Consider the following 10,574-nt stretch of genomic DNA (forward strand, 5'->3'; position numbering starts at 1 on the left):
CCGATAAATACAGAGATGCAGAGAAGGAGGAGGTAGAACATTTTATTAACATAGTTAAAATCATTAAAAAAACATTTGGTTAGGTGGCACTTCACTGTTCTTTTAGCCTGAGTGGACTCATTGTTGAATTGCAGTATGAGAAGAGCTGAATGGATTTAGGACACATCAACAATGACGCTTTCATCTGAGTAGCGCTGAACAGAAAGGGTTAATCCAACGCAAATATCAAATCATGGATCACAGACCATTATTCACTTACGATCTGTACGGCTGCCATTAAAGAACTGAAATATTTCAGAGCAACACATAAAGAGACATTACATTTAACAACACTGTTTAACATTTTGCTGACTCCAGCTGCAACTTAAAGGGACAGTTCACCCCCAAATCAAAACATTTTTCCTCTTTTCCTGTAGTGCTCCATAAGCTTGCGTTACACAAACGGCAAATATCCTTTACCGACATGTTTACTTTCTGAGCTTTGCCTCGACGCTGTTAGCAAGTCATAAGCTTAGTTGATCTGATTGGTTGACTTGACCTGTATGTAGGTGATAGACAGATGGTTTATCCCATCAGCAACGTATTTTCGCCCCTTCCCAAAAGATCTCCAACCGAGAGTTCCCAGATGGATCTGCTGAGACAATGCCAATCAATCCATCTGGCAGAGTCAGGTTAAAGCTAGTTCCATTATATTGGAGAGAAGGCAACTCACACCAAAACTATTTAGATAAAATAACACTACAAGTAAAAGGAAAAAAAACTTTCAGATTTTGGGGTGGGCCCATAAACATTGTGTTTTATATCAAAGGTACAGTTATTTAACATTATTCAGGGTTTACATTAACTCAATTTAATGCTTTGGTTAGCCGAGATACTGCTGCTGCTGCTTCAAAATATTCTCTGATAGAATAAATATCACCAGTTACTTTAAAACAAACTTAAAATGTCATAATTTGCTGTGCAAAGATTACATTAAAACATACATATAATTGAATTAAAAATCCTTACAATAGGCTGTTATGTTGTGAAACTCAGACCTCTGGGAGTCTTCATTGGACTGGTGCGTAACAGTCCTGCGGCTCAATCCGTTCTAAAGAAGTCGTGTGTGTGACTCCAGAGTCTTGGTTGATTTGGTGTGGAAACCGAGCGCACACTCCAGTAGCACCGGTACGAGCGGCTTTTTGAGCTGCCGCAGAGGTGAAAGGCTCCTTGCTGTTGGATTGCATTAGCTTGTGCTTGGAAAAAGGTCCTTAATTCTCTGTTCCTTTGCATCGTGACGTCTGCGTGCACTACCTCAGGTACTCGTACATGTCTGCGTCCAGAGATATGAGACCAAAGTACGACAGCAGGCTCAGGAACGTCCGCGTTAGACGCATCGCTGCTATCTCCCACCTACAAAAGGATTTGTTCGTATTTGGTGGATCCAATCACAAAACATGAACAAGTATTGTTGTTATTAATACTGACACATCAAATGAGTCTTTACCTCAAAGCCAGTTCGAACTTGAAGCCCTCCCACGTCGTCCTCGCCCATCTGAAGACCCAGAGCCTGGGCAGTATCCCCGTCTTCTCAGCCTGAATTTTCCCCCAGCCTCGCACCGCACTAACAAACAAGAGGGATGTCATCTTGCTACCACTTTAGGATGTTTGCGAAATTCAGCGGCACGCTCTTACCAATGCGGATAGTCTGTATCCTGAAATGTTTTGAATGTGCTCACTTGGGACAGCCTCCATTACTTTAGGTTAATATAGTGAGAGTGGGTTGAATTTTCTTGGCTGTTTTGCAGGTTCTGGGGGTCGTGCCAAGGCTAAAAGCACATCTCTCTAATTTGGTTTTTTTTCTTATTTATAGCTATCCAACCATTATTGTGAGTTTTATTTCCCAACGCAAATTTGGTTTCAAAGCTGTCACTGGATCAATGCTCACAACTTTATTTATTTACTATTTTGTTGGCCGACAATTGGTCAAATGTAAACATATGGTGTCAAAATGTTGGAACACTCACACTTATAAACACTGAGTTAATTAAAGATTGAGGTCATTCTACCTTAGTTCAGTACACTGACTGGTAACTTTATTCAGTAATAGCCAGTTTTTCCAACGTAACCATTAGGTCACTGGTATTAGCCGTAATGATCTCTGGAGTTATATGACTAGAATTTATACAACAGTTCTTTCCGACCAAGTCATTTGTTTGGATAAAAGGCATTCCATGATCATCACTAAATGTATCACTCCGCCTTACAAGACCCCCCTTAAAGGGCCGTTAGCCAATCAGACCAGAACCAGCCCTTTACAAATTGTGTCTTGCCTTTGTCTGTTCTGTCTACGCATGGGAGAGGGAATAACGAAATTTCGATCCCTTGTATGTCTTGTTCATATGAAGAATTGACAATAAAGCTGACTTTGACTTTGAACAAACTGACCTAACTAAAAAAAGAGAAAAACCAAAGCTAATGCTAAAACCGTGAAGCTAAAAACATGGGCTTTGAACTGCTTAGTCTCAAAAATATAAGCAACACATCTATTTGTGTTGGCGGAGCGGAATAAATGATTTAATGAACAAACGGATCTTCATCGCTCGCTAATAACTGTTATCTGACAAATGGAGCTTGTGCAACTGTGGATTACAGGCCACAGGCCAGCAGCACTCCCTTTCCGGTGATATTGCTTAAATACGTTTTTATAATAAATAAATATAAATAATCCACTTTATTGGAAGAAGACCGGGAGCCCAAAGTTCATTCACTGGAGAATGTTTTATTTACTTTCTCGCTATTGATTTACAACCTATGATGATTTATTTTGGTGATTCACATTTTATTTTCTCAATGTAATATGGAAGTATTTTAAAAAAGGTTAGTAAAGATATTGATATTAAAAAATATTTATATATTCCAAACACCGTAGTGCAACACCGCTGTACCAACCTCTTGGCCATGACAAAGTAGCGGTCCACCGGTGCTCCCAGGGCGATGTTGATGCTTCGGACCGTGTTGATGTTCCGGAACACGAGCAGCATGGGTCGAGGCATGGACTTCAGCACCTGCATGATGCTGTCGAAGCGGTCGCTGGCCATTTGGCGCATGTACGTGGTCTCCTCTCGACTCAGGATGTTGGAAAGACCCAGCTCCCGCATGTTGATGGGTCGCTGCAGCAGCATCTCGCAGAACAGGAAGTACTCTGTGGAGCAGGGAAACGACACGCAACTACTGGTTTATTGTGCAAACAGCAAAGTGGACTGCGTTGAGAAAAAAGACACAATCTAGTTTGATACAACTAGATTCTCTCATATTGGATCTATTGTACACATTTTATTGGCATTCTACATTCAAAAACAAAGGGAAGGGTCCTCACCTTTGACACCAAGTGCTTTGGAGTACTTCTCCATTGCTGCTTCCTCTCTCAGGACTATGGACCGCCAAAGTTTACAGAGGGCCACTCTGTCACTAAGGTGAAAGGTCAGTGTTAGAGCTGACAGCTCAGTATTCTCAGAGGTTGTTACTGAGCAGACACAACTCACCGCTGACTGAGGAATTCGTACAAGCCGTGGTCCAAGAGTACCAACTCTGCCTTGTTATCAGGACCTCGTCTCACTAGAACTGCAAACACAAAGAATTCATCACCTTGTGTGTACTGTGTGTAGTTGATCAGGGTAACGTCAATGATGGAATAGTACTTGAGGAGCCTCGTATTTTTTGAGGTGGTACGCAGTGTGGAAAGTTTGACAACCACTGCTCTAGAGGTAGACAAATAACAAAAATAACCCTAACCGGTCAAACAATCATTCACAGTAGAAAAGATTGCCTGGTTAGTTCTCCCTCTGGTGGACAAACTGCGTCATAGCAACCCTGTTTCTAAATTACCTAAAAACATGTCTTTGGTAGTTCTGCACTGCAATTTCTTATTGCTTATTCGGCAATATTTGGGGTGGGCTCCTCAAGCTGACTCACTTCTAAAATAAAAGCATGACTTTGTGTCCTAAACATGCATCTGTAGTTCAATCAGAGACAGGGGGAAGGATATTGATCATACAAGATTGAGAGAAAAAATATATATATGCTGATATATATAGTGATGCTGAATACTAAGGGCGCACTCACATTGTCCATCTATACCGTGCCCAAGCATGCTTCACAAATTCGTTTGACCAGTGCGTACATTTGTTCCGCACCCAGGCACAACACGTTTGCTGGCTGCTGCTCGGTTGAGAAAAGTGGGCTTTAGTTTAGCAAAGATGCACATGTGCGCACAGGAGCATGCACACGTGTACGAGCACAAGCACAAGCACAAGCACAAGCACAAGCACAAGCATTGACAGTGGTCCTGATGTCTATTTATAAACAGACACTTAAAAACGGTGGTGTGGTGGTTAGCACTGTCCCCTCACAGCAAGAGGGTTCCTGGTTTGAATCCCGGCTGGGGCCTTTCTGTGTGGAGTTGACATGTTCTCCCCGTGTCTGCGTGGGTCTTCTCCGGGTTCTCCGGTTTCCTCTCACAGTCCAAAGGCATGCGAGTGTTAGGTTAATTGATGACTCTAAGTTGCTCGTAGGTGTGAATGATTGTTGTGGATGGACATTTAAAAACATACAGCCAAACGGTTTGCGGAGGTCTGATGCAAGTGTTGGTGTTTACTGCAGATTTAGTGAAAGTGATTTAGTTGTTTTTTTTTTAAAACAGCTGGACAAGACAAAATTATGACATATAAACAAAAAAATATTCAAGCCGAGGCTCGGATCATTCCAAGTAATGTGAGTACAGGCCAGGCCTGGGCTGCGGGGGAAGAGGGAGGGGGGACGTTCCCTCTAAAGCACGGCTGGGATCGTCTGGGCCAAGTGTGAGTGCGCCCTAAAAAAAACCATTCTCTTTCACACCACAACACATGCACACACAAGTACACAGATGAACCCACCGTTTCCAGGATGAGGGTCAGCGTGGATGAAACCAGTGTAGAAAATTTGCTCAGCGAAAGTTCGGATCATTTTGTCCGCAGTCTGAAGAACAAATATTTGAAGAGCTTACACACTCTTTCTATGATGACACTCCACTGTGAAAAGCGTGTGTTGTGTAGCGTGCATCAACTCACATCTTTCAAACTTAATCCTTGTCTTTTAATCTCTTCTACATTGTTGATTTTGCAACCGCTGCAAAACTCTGCTGTCAACACCCTCTTTGAATTATAGAGAAAAGAGCTTTAGCCAAGGGCAGGATGGAAGTCTGTTTGTGTTACCCCATGGATAATAACCTCACCTTACTAGTTTGTTCCCAGAAGACTTTAGGTACGACAACGAAACTGAAGTGTTTCAGCTCCTCTGCGCACCTCTCGGAATTCTTGGCCTCGTTCTCAAAATCCAGCTCTTGAGCCAATGTACCCTTTAAGTCCTACAGAAAGCAGAATAAAATGAATTATAGAGTAAACAGCTTCAACACAGACATGTAAGATAGGCTAACTAAGAAATACAGTTGTTTTCTGACCTTAAGAACCCATCGGAATCCAAAGCTGGGGTGCATGAACTTTACAATATCCAACAGGATCTCCAATGTTCTGATATCACCATCGAACCGATCCCTGAGGTCAATGTACTGCACCTGTGGACACCAGGATGTTTGAAACATTATGCTGAACAGTTTGGACTATCCACTGCCCCAAAAAGACCAAAAATTGCAACATATGAGACCCTTTTACATGTAGATGGATGAAGATGTTGGAGGTTTGAACGATCGGTGTCACTCAAAACATTTGGGCTCCATTCAATATGTCCTTTTCCTTTCTGTGAATCATGTACTGTAAAGTAACCGAGGCAGGAAATCAAATGATGACTTTGTTCTCAGAGTCAGCGCTCACCTTCACAGCGACGGGAGTCCCATCAAACAGTTCGGCCTTATGAACCTGGGCCAAGCTGGCTGCAGCTATGGGTTCGTAGTCAAACGTTTTAAAAAGCTGCTCTGGGGATTTGTTAAAGTCTTCTTGGAAGAGGGCATCCACCTGTTGGAGAGGTAAACACCATCCTGAGAAGTTTCAAGCTGTCCTCTCTCACTGAACCATGTGCCTTCCTTGTGTTGCAGTTCTCACCTCTTTAAACCTCCTGTCCAAGGCCTTGTCTTCCAGGATTTGCAGGTGGCGGATGTACTCCGGGGGTAGGAGGTGGTTGAAGGAACACAGGCCCTGGCCGAGTTTGATGTATAATCCTCCGTTGCTCACGGCTCCTTCCACCATGCACTCTGCTGCCCTCTGGTGGCAGGCTGACATCTCGGCCAAGTAGGATGGACTGCTCTAGCAGGGGAGGACCGAAGTAAGACATGATTGTCGAAAGCAAGTAAATATGTGACCACCGACCACAAAACACCCATCAGTATTTGTGTTAAAGGTACCCTTTTGTAAAAAGTAGTGCTGTCCCTAATGCCATTTTTGGGGCTTCAGATCCTTGGTACTAAATAACAATGAATATTGATGTCAACAGTGGTGGAGCAGGTGGAGCCTTATGTGAGGTCAGTCGCTGTATTTATATTAATTAAAATAGCCTGAAAACAACACCAGGCTTTTAGAGTACAACCACGCTGATACACACAGTATGTACACATCAGACTGCTCGGTTATAGTTTGACTCAGTAAGAATTTTCTCAGTTTTCGGCTGAGAAGCACAGCACAGCGCTGCAGTGTTTCAGTGTTCACACTGTATGAATCAGCCAAGTGGGAAAGGGGAATTTCAGCATTAATGCACGTTTTTTAAACCTAACATTGTTGAAACAGGCTGCAATGACAGTGCAGAGATGCAACTTAATCCACCGCTTAAGTGCAATAATCTAATCTTACTGCTCATTACTGCCATATAGTCATACATTTTATCTTTTACGTTTCTCTACACTTAACTTATCTAATTTCATTTTCTGTGAATTTTATTTTACCTGTATTCTTACATCCATATTTAGCTAAGAGTTTATTGTTTTGCTTTCTATATATATATTTAGCTAAGAGTTATTGTTTATCTTATACTGTATATAGTAGATGTTATACTTTTATACCTTTTTTGTAAGCTGCTGGAAATTCTATTTCCCTGCAGGAGTCATTCCAAAGGGATCAATAAAGAGAAATCTAAGTCTAGAGCACAGGTGCAGAAGACCCGGACACACTGACCAATCAGAGCAGACTGGGCTTTTTCAGGAGAGGGGGGCTTAAAGAGACAGAGGGAGGGTGACTACAGGTATATTCAAACAGACAGTATGTGTTTTTTAAACATTTAAGCATGAAAACAGGTTCTAAAATACAAGTATGACCCTAAAAATGAGCAGAATATGGGACCTTTAAACATTAAAAGTCATGTTGCCTAGATTTTGTATCAGCTTTCATTTGTCTTCTGTAATATATGATGACATTCTGACTCAAATTGGGAAAACGGCGCCACTCATAATACCGATGCATTTAAGTGGCGGATGTAAACAGCAATGAAAGACATGTCTGAATGTTTACATTGTACATTATTACGGTCATGAGTAGACAAACTGGTTTAAGGAGTGCAAATGATAAATTGTCACTACTGATTTTCTGTCAATCCTATTTTAGATGTAGCACCTTTATGAGCCTAGAAGTTCAACTGAGAACTTACCTCATCTTGGCCACGGAGAGCCACATTAGTAGTCCACCAGTAATCCACAGAGATAAAGATTCCCACAGAGAGAGATCTGAGGACACACAGATAAAAGGCTAGCTGGGACTTCAGACGCTCTGGATTTGACTTGTTATGTGACACGAACGGAAATGCTGATGATTCAGAATGTGAACGTGTGAATTGTGGTCAAAAGTAGAACATTTCTCCCAAATCAATCCCAGAGATTCATCAACTGAGAGGGCAGCAATATATCTTGTAATAAAATGAAGACTTTGTCAGTATTAACTTAAGCATTTTATCCTTAAAATTGTTGTAACAATGTAACAACTGGTACTGAAACCAATGATATGAGCTTAGCGTGTAGTACATCTGTTAACAAAGACATATGCAAAACCTGCAGAAGCGACCGAGGCCTTCGGCCACAATCTTCATCCTCCTCCTGTCCCTGGGTTCAGACACAGCATACTGGACACCCACTGCCACAGGTATACCGACAGAGATGCCGACAAGCGTCTTCCAGAACAGCCCTCTGCGCTTACCTTCCCTTAAAGCAGGAAACAATCCCATTCATCAAGACAGCAACATCATAACGGATAGCAGTTCATCTGTGCTATAATGGCCATTATTTGGTACCTGAGTGAACTGAAGGATCGGGTTGTTTGGAGCGATGAGCTGGGATGTGGGTATCTTCGGAGCAGAGCCATGTGATGTAGACACAGCCTTAACTAAAGAGAAGAAAAGAGCCTGCATGAGAATCCCCCCGACCTCACAGCTGAAGCCAAAGACAAATATTAGGCGTCAAGAGTAGCGTGCTGGCTTGTTGTTTTTCTTCTCACTTTTCTACCGCTTCTCGTGCTCTGAAAGTGGCACTGTAACAATCGTGTTGACATTTGCAATTAGCTCAAAAGTGGCTTGGAGTCAAAATTAATTCATCATTTTAATCTCTCAATTCTTCTGTTTCAAAAATTCACCGAATCCTGTCTTTGTCAAACTCACCAGAGTTTCATTTTTTTTTATAACAAAAGAATAAATAAATAAAAATTCATAGAGAATCTCTGGAAAATCCTTGGCAACAAAGTAATGTCTAAGAAACGTTACCAACATCTGGTGACAATTTCATGTCAATAACCCCATCAGAAATCTATTTACTGAAATAAATGTTGATGTAATCAATACTTATTTTTCCCACTGTATACCAAGTTTGATACACAACACAAACCCAGATAGTGTACTGAGTCACAGCACAATATTGTTTGTGTGTGTGCGTGTGAGTGTGCGTGCGTGCGTGTGTGTGTGCTGGGAAGTAAGAAGAGGTAGATCAAGGCCAATATGACCAGCCGGGGTACATAGTTGTTTTTGTTCGCTGTCTGCATCTGAGGGACAAAATGTTTCCAGTGGTGACAAATTGATGTACAGATAGCAGTGATGTCAGGGACCTGAGCACTAAAACATCAAACAAACCCTCTGTCACTCACACACAGGGTTTGCCATCACCACAATTACTGACAGTAGATTATGAGAAATAGTTTGTTGTTTTGTCTAGTGTTGTACTGAACGCCTGTTAAATGAAGTTAAAGCTGCAAGCAAGTATGGACAAATACACCTTAGCAACCATGAGCAACAAAACTCTTTGAATAAAAACTATTCACATGTCCAAAGCTTCATCTCTTGAACACCTCGCATCAGTGCATTGCTGGAGTATTATGGTCTGGGCTGGCTACACCGGTGGGTTATTCTGGGATAGGGGAGAAAAACCGCTATGGCGTGTTTGAATGTCTTTAACCAATCACAGCCGTCTGAGGCGCTGCTAGGTCCAAGGTACAGTAACGGAGCCCTTGCAAAAACAGATAGCGGCCATACGTGTTTAAAGTTATCCCAACACTGTACACCCACTGAGCCGCACAAGTCCATTGGTAGACTGTATGTTGCTAACATAACAGGCTAATTCCGTGACTGTTGGCCAACTAGCTAACTTAAGCTAACGCTAATATCAAGCCAAGATAAAAAAAAAAAAGGTTTCCAAATATGGTTTATTTACCCCTCGTGTGGTCTCCCCTGTCATGTTTCCCGGGATAGTGAAATAGTTCCGCTCACAGTGACAAACGAATGTCCACTCCGTCCTTCGTGAGGTTAGCCCACCACCGGTGACAGCGCAGTGGCAGTTAGCCGTCCACTCTCGGTTTAGCCGAAGAGTAAGGGAGGGACAGCAAGAGGGTACACTCCCATGTACTTACTTCCGTTTTCGCTTTAATCTTGTTTTGAGAAATACCACACAAACAGTGCCTTTGGGCAATCACCAGCCTGTTTCTATAAGGCAGCACATACCCGGAAGACTATATCCACAGAACTAAGAAACATCACATCTCTCAACTCTTTCTCCTTGTGTTAACTGGACAATCCCATATGCTTTTATAATCTGGAGTAGTGGTTGTTATTATTTTATTATCGGCCTGTATCTGTGTGTGCTTATCTGTTCCTATAAGCTCGAGTTTTTTTGTTTTTTTACATGATGGTCTCTGCTGATCATGTTATTTAATGTGCATTGTCACTTCTTAAACAAAATAAACACAATTTTTCATAACAGACATATGGCAGCCTGTCATAACACTCGCAGACACTGGGCTATCTGTATAATAAGAAGTTTACCAATTATAGTACATTTCAATTGTTTATTCTTATTATTAGATTAACTTGTTCATTCAAAAAGTGTATTCCGTCAGTGTCCTTCCAACAATACATCTGCCTTCTGCTTTTATATTAAGAGTTTCTGTTTTGTGATCACTTACAGATCTCCTACAGTCATAATATCAGACATAAAAACACTCACATTATTGGCCTCTTATACACACATAATTTGTGTATAAGAGGCCAATATCTTCGTCCGCAAAAAAAGTTCATTTTCAAAGTTATATTTTAAAAACACATTTACTCCTTCTCCCTTATCGAAAAACCCCTTCATCTATCAA

The 10,574-nt window shown here is 41.7% G+C and overlaps 1 protein-coding gene across 1 annotated transcript; it reads right to left on the bottom strand.

Moving 5' to 3' along the window:
- Window positions 1-89: 89 nt before the first annotated feature.
- On the bottom strand, window positions 90-9,775 carry adck5 (aarF domain containing kinase 5). The gene is made up of 15 exons (XM_083925833.1): window positions 9,647-9,775; window positions 8,242-8,333; window positions 8,003-8,152; window positions 7,606-7,681; window positions 6,075-6,275; window positions 5,847-5,987; window positions 5,477-5,590; window positions 5,252-5,383; window positions 5,088-5,171; window positions 4,914-4,995; window positions 3,525-3,603; window positions 3,359-3,450; window positions 2,932-3,184; window positions 1,487-1,603; window positions 90-1,392 (listed from the first exon to the last, which is right to left on the bottom strand). The coding sequence occupies exons 1-15, from the start codon at window positions 9,668-9,670 to the stop codon at window positions 1,290-1,292; spliced, it is 1,740 nt and encodes a 579-aa protein (XP_083781959.1). The 5' UTR covers window positions 9,671-9,775; the 3' UTR covers window positions 90-1,289.
- Between the last annotated feature and the right edge of the window lie 799 nt (window positions 9,776-10,574).

This window comes from Echiichthys vipera, assembly GCF_963691815.1.
Source record: "Echiichthys vipera genome assembly, chromosome: 13".
Lineage (NCBI taxonomy): Eukaryota > Metazoa > Chordata > Actinopteri > Perciformes > Trachinidae > Echiichthys > Echiichthys vipera.